General features: G+C 57.0%; 1 protein-coding gene across 1 annotated transcript in view; it reads right to left on the bottom strand.

The window, feature by feature from the left end:
• The window catches only part of NIPBL (NIPBL cohesin loading factor), a 199954-nt gene that overhangs the window by 37220 nt on the left and 150005 nt on the right, over nt 1–12729 (bottom strand). The window contains exons 39-44 of the mRNA XM_076057949.1: nt 11195–11335; nt 10542–10635; nt 7540–7760; nt 4427–4517; nt 2249–2518; nt 1552–1676 (exon numbers count right to left, since the gene is read on the bottom strand). Coding sequence (XP_075914064.1) covers nt 1552–1676; nt 2249–2518; nt 4427–4517; nt 7540–7760; nt 10542–10635; nt 11195–11335 — 942 coding nt within the window. The remainder of the gene's footprint in view (nt 1–1551; nt 1677–2248; nt 2519–4426; nt 4518–7539; nt 7761–10541; nt 10636–11194; nt 11336–12729) is intronic.

Here is a 12729-nt window from a genome sequence, read left to right as displayed (position 1 = left end):
TGAGTGGGTGAGTGAGTGAGTGGGTGTGTGATTGAGTAGTGAGTGAGTTAGTGAGTGAGTCAGTGAGTGACTGGTGAGTGAGTTAGTGAGTGAGTGGGAAAGTGGGTTGGTGAGTGAGTGAGTGATGTGTGAGTGAGTTGGTGAGTGGGTGGTGAGTGAGTGGGTAAGTGCGTGAGTGTGTGTGTGATTGAGTAGTGGGTGAGTGAGTGCGTGAGTGTGTGAGTGAGTGTGTGATTGAGTAGTGAGTGAGTGGTGAGTGAGTGAGTGCGTGAGTGAGTGTGTGAGTGTGTGATTGAGTAGTGAGTGAGTGGGTGAGTGCGTGAGTGAGAGAGTGTGTGAGTGAGTGTGTGAGTGAGTGTGTGATTGAGTAGTGAGTGAGTGGGTGAGTGGTGAGTGAGAGAGTGTGTGAGTGAGTGTGTGATTGAGTAGTGAGTGAGTGGTGAGTGAGTGAGTTAGTGAGTGACTGGTGAGTGAGTTAGTGAGTGAGTGGGAAAGTGGGTTGGTGAGCGAGTGAGTGATGTGTGGGTGAGTTGGTGGGTGAGTGGGTGAGTGAGTGAGTGGGTGGCTGGGTGAGTGGGTGAGTGTGTGTGTGATTGAGTAGTGGGTGAGTGGTGAGTGAGTGCGTGAGTGAGTGTGTGAGCGAGTGTGTGATTGAGTAGTGAGTGAGTGGGTGAGTGCGTGAGTGAGAGAGTGTGTGAGTGAGTGTGTGATTGAGTAGTGAGTGAGTGGTGAGTGAGTGCGTGAGTGAGTTAGTGAGTGAGTTAGTGAGTGACTGGTGAGTGAGTTAGTGAGTGAGTGGGAAAGTGGGTTGGTGAGTGAGTGAGTGATGTGAGTGAGTTGGTGAGTGGGTGGTGAGTGAGTGGGTAAGTGCGTGAGTGAGTGTGTGATTGAGTAGTGAGTGAGTGGTGAGTGAGTGCGTGAGTGAGTGTGTGAGTGAGTGTGTGATTGAGTAGTGAGTGAGTGGGTGAGTGCGTGAGTGAGAGAGTGAGTTAGTGAGTGAGTTAGTGAGTGACTGGTGAGTGAGTTAGTGAGTGAGTGGGAAAGTGGGTTGGTGAGTGAGTGATGTGTGAGTGAGTTGGTGAGTGGGTGGTGAGTGAGTGGGTAAGTGCGTGAGTGAGTGTGTGAGTGAGTGTGTGATTGAGTAGTGAGTGAGTGGGTGAGTGCGTGAGTGAGAGAGTGTGTGAGTGAGTGTGTGATTGAGTAGTGAGTGAGTGAGTGGTGAGTGAGTGCGTGAGTGAGTTAGTGAGTGAGTTAGTGAGTGACTGGTGAGTGAGTTAGTGGGTGAGTGGGAAAGTGGGTTGGTGAGTGACTGAGTGATGTGTGAGTGAGTTGGTGAGTGGGTGTGTGAGTGAGTGGGTAAGTGCGTGATGGAGTGTGTGATTGAGTAGTGAGTGAGTGGTGAGTGAGTGAGTGCGTGAGTGAGAGTGGTCAGTGATTGAGTGAGTGATTGAGTGTGTAGTGAGCGAGTGAGTGAGTGAGCGAGCGAGTAGGTAGGTGAGTAGTGTGGTGAGCAGTGTGGTGAGCAGCGTGGTGAGTAGCGTGGTGAGTTACCACGGCATGAGAGTACAGGAAACTCTCCAACACGTTCTTGAGGTAGAGCTGCATGATGGAGCTGCTCATGCCAGAGGAGACATCTCCCATCTCCTTGAGGTCCTCTTGCTTAGCAACTTTCATCCCTGTGCAGACACGGGAAAGACACCCTCACCACTACCCTCACCACTACGCTCACCACTACACTCACCACTCCTGTGAAGACAGACTGACCCCCCACAGGAAAGACCGGCTCACCAATACGCTCACCACTTGTACACTCACCGATACATGAGTGAGTGGCGGGTGGGTGAGTGGGTGAATATGTGGGTGGGAGAGTGAGTGAGTGAGTGGGTGGGTGGGAGAGTGAGTGGGTGGGTGGGTGAGTGAGTGGGTTGATGGGTGGGAGAGTGGGTGAGTGAGTGGGTGGGTGGATGAGTGGGTGGGTGAGTGGGTGAATGAGTGGGTGGGAGAGTGAGTGAGTGGGTGGGTGAGTGGATGGGTGAGTGGGTGGGTGAGTGGATGGGTGAGTGGGTGGGAGAGTGGGTGAGTGGGTGAGTGAGCGACTAAGTGAGTGGGTGAGTGAACGGGTGACTGAATGGGTGACCGAGTGACTGAGTGGGTGAGCGAGCGGGTGAGCGAGCGGGTGAGCGGGCGGGTGAGCGAGCGGACGAGCGAGCGGGCGGGCGAGCGAGCGGGCGAGCCATCCCTCACTCACAGTCCTTGTCGGCCTTCTGCATGCGGTGATCTTCCTCCTGCAGGTAGTTCTGGAGGTTCTTGAGCACCTGATTCTTCAGAGCCATCGAGGTGTTGCCCGCCGCCAGCGACGAGGCGGTGGCTGTGGCTGTGGTGGTGGCTGTGGCTGTGGTGGTGGTGGTGGCTGTGGCTGTGGTGGTGGCGGTGGCTGTGGTGGAGTTGAGGATTCCATTGTACAGCAGTCGAACATCCTTCTCGAACATCAGGGCCGGGTGCTGGATGAAGCAGAATCCTGCAGAGAGAGAGATGCAGCCGTGTTGTAGGGGCAAGTGCTGTCAGTAGCACCTACACACAGACAAAGATCTCCCGTGTAGCCTCTAGCAGGCTGTAGGGGCAAGTGCTGTCAGTAGCACCTACACACACAGAGACAAAGATCTCCCGTGTAGCCTCTAGCAGGCTGTAGGGGCAAGTGTTGTCAGTAGCACCTACACACACAGAGAGACAAAGATCCCCCGTGTAGCCTCCAGCAAGTGCTGTCAGTAGCACCTACACACACACACAGACTAAGATTCCCCATGTAGCCTCTGGCAGGCTGTAGGGGCAAGTGCTGTCAGTAGCACCTACACACACAGACAAAGATCCCCTGTGTAGCCTCCAGCAAGTGCTGTCAGTAGCACCTACACACACACACAAAGATCTCCCGTGTAGCCTCTGGCAGGCTGTAGGGGCAAGTGCTGTCAGTAGCACCTACACACACAGACAAAGATCCTCCGTGTAGCCTCTAGCAGGCTGTAGGGGCAAGTGCTGTCAGTAGCACCTACACACACAGACAAAGATCCCCTGTGTAGCCTCCAGCAAGTGCTGTCAGTAGCACCTACACACACAGACAAAGATCCCCTGTGTAGCCTCCAGCAAGTACTGTCAGTAGCACCTACACACACAGACAAAGATCTCCCGTGTAGCCTCTAGCAGGCTGTAGGGGCAAGTGCTGTCAGTAGCACCTACACACACAGACAAAGATCCCCCGTGTAGCCTCTAGCAGGCTGTAGGGGCAAGTGCTGTCAGTAGCACCTACACACACACAGAGACAAAGATCTCCCGTGTAGCCTCCAGCAAATGCTGTCAGTAGCACCTACACACACAGACAAAGATCTCCCGTGTAGCCTCTGGCAGGCTGTAGGGGCAAGTGCTGTCAGTAGCACCTACACACACACACAAAGCTCCCCCGTGTAGCCTCTAGCAGGCAGTAGGGGCAAGTGCTGTCAGTAGCACCTACACACAGATGTGGTGAGGAGGTGATGAAGTGATGAGATGGTGAGGATGTGGTGAGGATGTGGTGAGGATGCAGGGAGGAGGTAATGCTGTTCTGTTGAGGTGGTGATTTTGGTGAGGGGGTGGAGGTGGTGAGGTGGTGGTGAGGTGGTTGTGGTAGTGAGGTGGTGGTGGTAGTGGTAGTGAGGTGGTGGTGGTGAGGTGGTGGTAGTGAGGTGGTGGTGGTAGTCAGGTGGTGGTGAGGTGGTAGTCAGGTGGTGGTGAGGTGGTAGTCAGGTGGTGGTGAGGTGGTAGTGAGGTGATAGTGAGGTGATGGTGGTAGTGAGGTGGTGGTGGTGAGGTGGTTGGTGGTGAGGTGGTGGTGAGGAGGTGGTGGTAGTGAGGTGGTGGTGAGGTGGTGGTGAGGTGGTGGTGAGGAGGTGGTGGTGAGGAGGTGGTGGTGGTGAGGTGGTGGTGAGGTGGTGGTGAGGAGGTGGTGGTGGTGAGGTGGTGGTGAGGAGGTGGTGGTGAGGTGGTGGTGAGGTGGTGGTGGTGAGGTGGTGGAGGTGAGGTGGTGGTGAGGTGGTGGTGAGGTGATAGTGGTGAGGTGGTTGGTGGTGAGGTAGTGGTGGTGAGGAGGTGGTGGTAGTGAGGGTGATGGTGGTGAGGATGGTGGTGAGGATGGTGGTGAGGATGGTGGTGAGGTGGTGGTGAGGAGGTGGTGGTGAGGAGGTGGTGGTGAGGTGGTTGGTGGTGAGGTGGTTGGTGGTGAGGAGGTGGTGAGGAGGAGGTGGTGAGGTAGTGGTGGTGAGGAGGTGGTGGTGAGGAGGAGGTGGTGGTGGTGAGGAGGTGGTGGTGAGGTGGTGAGGAGGTGGTGGTGAGGAGGTGGTGGTGAGGAGGTGGTGGTGAGGAGGTGGTGGTGAGGAGGAGGTGGTGAGGAGGTGCTCACCCAGGCCGATGAGCGCCTTCATCTGCACCTCCTCGTCCTCGTGCTTGGTGAAGTAGAGCAGCGTCTCGAGCACCTTCTCCTTGATCACCACCTGGGGGGGAGGGGCAGGGGGGAGGGGCATGGGGGGAGGGGCAGGGGGGAGGGGCAGGGGGGGAGGGGCACGGGGGGGAGGGGTAAGGGGGGTCGTGGGGAGACCTTTGAGATGTCTCTAAGGGGTCCATAGGGGTCTCTAGGGGTTGCTAGGTGATGTTTAGGGGTTGCTAGGTGATGTTTAGGGGTCTCTAGGGGTTGCTAGGTGATGCCTAGGGGTTGCTAGGTGATGCCTAGGGGTCTCTAGGGTTGCTAGGTGATGCCTAGGGGTTGCTAGGTGATGCCCAGGGGTTGCTAGGTGATGCCTAGGGGTTGCTAGGTGATCCCTAGGGGTTGCTAGGTGATGTTTAGGGGTCTCTAGGGGTTGCTAGGTGATGCCTAGGGGTCTCTAGGTGATGTTTAGGGGTCTCTAGGGGTTGCTAGGTGATGTTTAGGGGTCTCTAGGGGTTGCTAAGTGAGGCCTAGGGGTTGCTAGGTGATGTTTAGGGGTCTCTAGGGGTTGCTAGGTGATGCCTAGGGGTCTCTAGGTTGCTAGGTGATGTTTAGGGGTCTCTAGGGGTTGCTAGGTGATCCCTAGGGGTTGCTAGGTGATCCCTAGGGGTTGCTAGGTGATCCCTAAGGGTTGCTAGGTGATGTTTAGGGGTCTCTAGGGGTTGCTAGGTGATGCCTAGGGGTTGCTAGGTGATGTTTAGGGGTCTCTAGGGGTTGCTAGGTGATGCCTAGGGGTTGCTAGGTGATGTTTAGGGGTCTCTAGGGGTTGCTAGGTGATGTTTAGGGGTCTCTAGGGGTTGCTAAGTGAGGCCTAGGGGTTGCTAGGTGATGTTTAGGGGTCTCTAGGGGTTGCTAGGTGATGCCTAGGGGTCTCTAGGTTGCTAGGTGATGTTTAGGGGTCTCTAGGGGTTGCTAGGTGATCCCTAGGGGTTGCTAGGTGATCCCTAGGGGTTGCTAGGTGATCCCTAAGGGTTGCTAGGTGATGTTTAGGGGTCTCTAGGGGTTGCTAGGTGATGCCTAGGGGTTGCTAGGTGATGTTTAGGGGTCTCTAGGGGTTGCTAGGTGATGCCTAGGGGTTGCTAGGTGATGTTTAGGGGTCTCTAGGGGTTGCTAGGTGATGTTTAGGGGTCTCTAGGGGTTGCTAAGTGAGGCCTAGGGGTTGCTAGGTGATGTTTAGGGGTCTCTAGGGGTTGCTAGGTGATGCCTAGGGGTCTCTAGGTTGCTAGGTGATGTTTAGGGGTCTCTAGGGGTTGCTAGGTGATCCCTAGGGGTTGCTAGGTGATCCCTAGGGGTTGCTAGGTGATCCCTAAGGGTTGCTAGGTGATGTTTAGGGGTCTCTAGGGGTTGCTAGGTGATGCCTAGGGGTTGCTAGGTGATGTTTAGGGGTCTCTAGGGGTTGCTAGGTGATGCCTAGGGGTTGCTAGGTGATGTTTAGGGGTCTCTAGGGGTTGCTAGGTGATGTTTAGGGGTCTCTAGGGGTTGCTAAGTGAGGCCTAGGGGTTGCTAGGTGATGTTTAGGGGTCTCTAGGGGTTGCTAGGTGATGCCTAGGGGTCTCTAGGTTGCTAGGTGATGTTTAGGGGTCTCTAGGGGTTGCTAGGTGATCCCTAGGGGTTGCTAGGTGATCCCTAGGGGTTGCTAGGTGATCCCTAAGGGTTGCTAGGTGATGTTTAGGGGTCTCTAGGGGTTGCTAGGTGATGCCTAGGGGTTGCTAGGTGATGTTTAGGGGTCTCTAGGGGTTGCTAGGTGATGCCTAGGGGTCTCTAGGTTGCTAGGTGATGTTTAGGGGTCTCTAGGGGTTGCTAGGTGATCCCTAGGGGTTGCTAGGTGATCCCTAGGGGTTGCTAGGTGATGTTTAGGGGTCTCTAGGGTTGCTAGGTGATGCCTAGGGGTTGCTAGGTGATGCCTAGGGGTTGCTAGGTGATGCCTAGGGGTTGCTAGGTGATCCCTAGGGGTTGCTAGGTGATGTTTAGGGGTCTCTAGGGGTTGCTAGGTGATGCCTAGGCGTCTCTAGGTTGCTAGGTGATGTTTAGGGGTCTCTAGGGGTTGCTAGGTGATCCCTAGGGGTTGCTAGGTGATACCTAGGGGTTGCTAGGTGATCCCTAGGGGTTGCTAGGTGATGTTTAGGGGTCTCTAGGGTTGCTAGGTGATGCCTAGGGGTTGCTAGGTGATGCCTAGGGGTTGCTAGGTGATCCCTAGGGGTTGCTAGGTGATGTTTAGGGGTCTCTAGGGTTGCTAGGTGATGCCTAGGGGTTGCTAGGTGATGCCTAGGGGTTGCTAGGTGATCCCTAAGGGTTGCTAGGTGATGTTTAGGGGTCTCTAGGGGTTGCTAGGTGATGCCTAGGGGTTGCTAGGTGATGCCTAGGGGTTGCTAGGTGATGCCTAGGGGTTGCTAGGTGATGCCTAGGGGTTGCTAGGTGATGCCTAGGGGTTGCTAGGTGATGCCTAGGGGTTGCTAGGTGATGCCTAGGGGTTGCTAGGTGATGCCTAGGGGTTGCTAAGTGATGCCTAGGGGTTGCTAGGTGATGCCTAGGGGTCTCTAGGGGTCCCCAGGGGTCTCTAGGGGTTGCTAGGTGATGCCTAGCGGTCTCTAGGGGTCCCTAGGGGTCTCTAGGGGTTGCTAGGTGATGCCTAGGGGTTGCTAGGTGAGGCCTAGAGGTCTCTAGGGGTTGCTAGGTGATGCCTAGGGGTTGCTAGGTGATGCCTAGGGGTCTCTAGGGGTCCCCAGGGGTCTCTAGGGGTTGCTAGGTGATGCCTAGGGGTTGCTAGGTGAGGCCTAGGTATCTGTAGGGGTTGCTAGGTGATGCCTAGGGGTCCCTAGGGGTTGCTAGGTGATGTTTAGGGGTCTCTAGGGGTTGCTAGGTGAGGCCTAGGGGTGTCTAGGGGGTTGCTGGACCCCTTCAACTGCTACCACAGGTGTCCATATGGTGTCCCTAGGGGATACACCATAGGGGGTACCCCTATGGGGTCTCTATGGTGTACCGAGGGGGTCGCTGAGGGGGTCGCTGAGGGGGTCCCCCCCCGTCCCCAGTACCTTAGTGCTGGGCCCCTTGAACTGGTGGAGGTCAAAGTCGAAATGTCTACAAAGCGCCCCCACCGTGAAGAGAGCCCTCAGCAGCGTGGGCTTGTGGTGAGCGAGAGCAGGAGGGGCGGGGTGAGGAGCGGGGTGAGGAGCGGGGTGAGGAGCGGGGTGAGGAGCGGGGGTGGGGGTGGAGGCTGACTGGGAGTGCTCCCCACGCAGCTTCACCAGAGCACCTGCAGCATCACACACAGCAGACGGTGGGTGGGTGGGTGGGTTGGTGGGTGAGTGGGTGGGTGAGTGGGTGGGTGAGTGGGTGGGTGAGTGGGTGGGTGAGTGGGTGGGTGGGTGAGTGAGTGGGTTGGTGGGTGAGTGGGTGGGTGGGTGAGTGAGTGAGTGGGTGGGTGAGTGGGTGAGTGAGTGGGTGAGTGAGTGAGTGGGTGAGTGAGTGGGTGAGTGAGTGGGTAAGTGAATGGGTGAGTGAGTGAGTGGGTGAGTGAGTGGGTGAGTGGGTGAGTGAGTGAGTGGGTGAGTGAGTGGGTGAGTGGGTGAGTGAGTGGGTGGGTGAGTGAGTGAGTGGGTGAGTGGGTGGGTGGGTGGGTGAGTGAGTGGGTGAGTGAGTGAGTGAGTGGGTGAGTGAGTGGGTGGGTGAGTGAGTGAGTGGGTGAGTGGGTGAGTGGGTGAGTGAGTGGGTGAGTGAGTGGGTGAGTGAGTGGGTGAGTGAGTGAGTGGGTGAGTGAGTGGGTGAGTGGGTGAGTGGGTGAGTGTGTGAGTGAGTGGGTGAGTGGGTGAGTGAGTGGGTGGGTGAGTGAGTGGATGGGTGAGTGAGTGGGTGAGTGAGTGGGTGAGTGAGTGGGTGAGTGGGTGAGTGGGTGAGTGAGTGGGTGAGTGAGTGGGTGAGTGAGTGGGTGAGTGAGTGAGTGGGTGAGTGAGTGAGTGGGTGAGTGAGTGGGTAAGTGAATGGGTGAGTGAGTGAGTGAGTGGTGAGTGAGTGGGTGAGTGGGTGAGTGAGTGAGTGGGTGAGTGGGTGAGTGGGTGAGCGAGTGGGTGAGTGAGTGGGTGAGTGAGTGAGTGGGTGAGTGAGTGGGTGGGTGAGTGGGTGAGTGGGTGAGTGAATGAGTGGATGGGTGAGTAGGTGAGTGAGTGGGTGGGTGAGTGGGTGGGTGAGTGGGTGAATGAGTGGGTGAGTGAGTGAATGAGTGGGTGGGTGAGTGGGTGGGTGAGTGGGTGAGTGAGTGGGTGAGTGAGTGAGTGAGTGGGTGAGTGAGTGAGTGAGTGGGTGAGTGAGTGGGTGAGTGAGTGGGTGAGTGGGTGAGTGAGTGGGTGAGTGAGTGAGTGAGTGGATGAGTGAGTGGGTGAGTGAGTGGGTGAGTGGGTGGGTGAGTGGGTGGGTGAGTGAGTGGATGAGTGGGTGGGTCAGTGGGTGAGTGGATGGGTGAGTGAGTGGGTGGGTGAGTGGGTGAGTGGTTTGGTGAGTAGGTGAGTGAGTGGGTGAGCGAGTGGGCGAGTGAGTGTGTAAGTGAGTGGGTGAGTGAGTGGGTGGGTGAGTGAGTGAGTGAGTGGGTGAGTGAGTGGGTGAGTGAGTGGGTGGGTGAGTGGGTGGGTGAGTGGGTGGGTGAGTGGGTGAGTGAGTGGGTGAGCGAGTGGGTGAGTGAGTGAGTGGGTGGGTGAGTGAGTGGGTGGGTGAGTGGGTGGGTGGGTGAGTGGGTGGGTGAGTGGGTGAGTGAATGAGTGGATGGGTGAGTGGGTGAGTGAGTGGGTGGGTGAGTGGGTGGGTGAGTGGGTGAGCGAGTGGGTGAGTGAGTGGGTGAGTGAGTGAGTGGGTGAGTGAGTGGGTGGGTGAGTGGGTGAGTGAATGAGTGGATGGGTGAGTAGGTGAGTGAGTGGGTGGGTGAGTGGGTGGGTGAGTGGGTGAATGAGTGGGTGAGTGAGTGAATGAGTGGGTGGGTGAGTGGGTGGGTGAGTGGGTGAGTGGGTGAGTGAGTGGGTGAGTGAGTGAGTGAGTGGGTGAGTGAGTGAGTGAGTGGGTGAGTGAGTGGGTGAGTGAGTGGGTGAGTGGGTGAGTGAGTGGGTGAGTGAGTGAGTGAGTGGATGAGTGAGTGGATGAGTGGGTGGGTGAGTGGGTGGGTGAGTGAGTGGATGAGTGGGTGGGTCAGTGGGTGAGTGGATGGGTGAGTGAGTGGGTGGGTGAGTGGGTGAGTGGTTTGGTGAGTAGGTGAGTGAGTGGGTGAGCGAGTGGGCGAGTGAGTGTGTAAGTGAGTGGGTGAGTGAGTGGGTGGGTGAGTGAGTGAGTGGGTGAGTGAGTGGGTGAGTGAGTGAGTGGGTGAGTGGGTGGGTGAGTGGGTGGGTGAGTGGGTGGGTGAGTGGGTGAGTGGGTGAGTGAGTGGGTGAGTGGGTGAGTGAGTGAGTGGGTGAGTGAGTGGGTGAGTGGGTGAGTGAGTGAGTGAGTGGGTGAGTGAGTGGGTGAGTGAGTGAATGAGTGGGTGGGTGGGTGGGTGAGTGAGTGGGTGAGTGAGTGAGTGGGTGAGTGAGTGAGTGGGTGAGTGAGTGAGTTGGTGAGTGAGTGAGTGGGTGAGTGAGTGAGTGGGTGAGTGAGTGAGTGGGTGAGTGGGTGGGTGAGTGGGTGGGTGAGAGTGGGTGAGGGAGTGAGTGGGTGAGTGAGTGGGTGGGTGAGTGAGTGGGTGAGTGAGTGAGTGGGTGAGTGAGTGAGTGAGTGGGTGAGTGAGTGAGTGGGTGAGTGAGTGGGTGAGTGAGTGGGTGAGTGAGTGAGTGGGTGAGTGAGTGGGTAAGTGAATGGGTGAGTGAGTGAGTGGGTGAGTGAGTGATTGGTTGAGTGAGTGAGTGAGTGGGTGAGTGAGTGAGTGAGTGGGTGAGTGAGTGGGTAAGTGAATGGGTGAGTGAGTGAGTGGGTGAGTGGGTGAGTGAGTGGGTGAGTGAGTGAGTGGGTGAGTGGGTGAGTGAGTGGGTGGGTGAGTGAGTGGATGGGTGAGTGAGTGAGTGGGTGAGTGGTGACTCACTGTAGTAGCGGTTGAAGCAAGCCCAGATGAACTTGTAGTTGTGAGTGACTCTGTTGACCACTGCCCCCAAACAGCTCACGCAGTTCTGTACAACCTGCAACCACCACCACCACCACCACCGCGTTAACAACCACCACCACAACCACCACCACAACCACCACCACAATCACCACCATGTCAACAACCACCACCACAACAACCACCACCACCACCACAACCACCACCACAACAACCACCACCACCACAACCACCACCCACGTTAACAACCACAACCATCGCCACAACCACCACCACGTCAACAACCACAACAACAACTACTCACCTACCCCCGTGCTACTCACCCTCACCACCACCCTCACCACCACCCTCACCACCACCCTTACCTCCACCCTCACCACCACCCTCACCACCACCCTCACCCTCACCACCACCCTCACCACCACCCTCACCAGCACCCTCACCACCACCACCACCCTCACCACCACCCTCACCACCACCACCCTCACCTCCACCCTCACCTCCACACTCACCACCACCACCACCACCCTCACCACCACCCTCACCACCACCCTCACCACTACCACCCTCACCACTACCACCCTCACCACTACCACCCTCACCACCACCCTCACCACCACCACCACGCTACTCACCGTCATTCCGTACTTGAGGATCAGCTTCATGAGGTCCTCCTCCACGCTGGCTAGGAAGGTCTCACTCGGGTGCTCCATGAGGGGCACCACCAACTCCAGCACCTTGGCCACGTTGCAGATCACCAGAAAGTCTCCCTGGGTCTGTGGGGAGGGGGGTGAGGGGGGGTGAGGGGGGACGGTGCCAGTGGTTGACCACCACGGGGTGGACGTGGTGGTGGTGGTGGTGGTGAAGGTTGAGGTGGTGGTGGTGGTGGTGAAGGTTGAGGTGGTAGTGGTGGTGGTGGTCTGTGTGGTGGTGGTGGTCTATGTGGTGGTGGTGGTGGTCTATGTGGTGGTCTACGTGGTGGTGGTGGTCTATGTGGTGGTGGTCTATGTGGTGGTGGTGGTCTATGTGGTGGTGGTGGTGGTCTATGTGGTGGTGGTGGTCTATGTGGTGGTGGTCTATGTGGTGGTGGTCTATGTGGTGGTGGTGGTCTATGTGGTGGTGGTGGTCTATGTGGTGGTGGTCTATGTGGTGGTAGTGGTGGTGGTGGTCTGTGTGGTGGTGGTAGTGGTGGTGGTGGTGTTGGTCTCTCTGGTGGTAGTGGTGGTGTCTGTTTGGTGGTAGTGGTGGTGTTGGTGGTAGTGGTGGTGGTGGTCTGTGTGGTGGTAGTGGTGGTGTTGGTGGTCTGTGTAGTGGTACTGGTGGTGGTGGTCTCTGTGGTGGTAGTGGTCTGTTTGGTGGTAGTGGTGGTGGTCTATGTGGTGGTGGTCTGTGTGGTGGTGGTCTGTGTGGTGGTGGTGGTGGTGGTGGTCTGTGTGGTGGTAGTGGTGGTGTCTGTTTGGTGGTAGTGGTGGTGTTGGTGGTAGTGATGGTGGTGGTCTGTGTGGTGGTGGTCTGTGTGGTGGTAGTGGTGGTGTTGGTGGTCTGTGTAGTGGTACTGGTGGTGGTGGTCTCTGTGATGGTAGTGGTGGTGGTCTGTTTGGTGGTAGTGGTGGTGGTCTGTGTGGTGGTAGTGGTGGTGTCTGTTTGGTGGTAGTGGTGGTGTTGGTGGTAGTGGTGGTGGTCTGTGTGGTGGTAGTGGTGGTGGTGGTCTGTGTGGTGGTGATAGTGGTGGTGTTGGTGGTGGTGGTGATAGTGGTGATGATAGTGGTGTTGGTGGTCTGTGTGGTGGTGGTAGTGGTGGTGTTGTCGGTGATAGTGGTGGTGGTCTGTGTGGTGGTAGTGGTGGTGGTGGTAGTGGTGGTCTGTGCGGTGGTGATAGTGGTGGTGGTCTGTGTGGTGGTAGTGGTGGTGGTGATAGTGGTGGTGTTGGCGGTGATAGTGGTGGTGTTGGTGGTGATAGTGGTGGTGTTGGTGGTGGTAGTGGTGGTGGTGATAGCGGTGGTGTTGGTGGTGATGGTGGTGGTGTTGGTGGTGGTCTGTGTGGTGGTAGTGGTGGTGTTGGTGGTGGTAGTGGTGGTGTTGGTGGTGGTAGTGGTGGTGTTGGCGGTGATAGCGGTGGTGTTGGTGGTCTGGTGGTGGTAATGGTGGTGTTGGTGGTGATAGTGGTGGT

The sequence above is a fragment of the Petromyzon marinus genome, chromosome 85 (assembly GCF_048934315.1).
Source record: "Petromyzon marinus isolate PM22_M1 ecotype Great Lakes invasive population chromosome 85, UKy_Petmar_22M1.pri1.0, whole genome shotgun sequence".
In the NCBI taxonomy this organism is placed as follows: domain Eukaryota; kingdom Metazoa; phylum Chordata; class Hyperoartia; order Petromyzontiformes; family Petromyzontidae; genus Petromyzon; species Petromyzon marinus.
The sequence above is the reverse complement of the archived record's forward strand: the minus strand, read 5'-3'. Positions and strand labels throughout refer to the sequence as shown.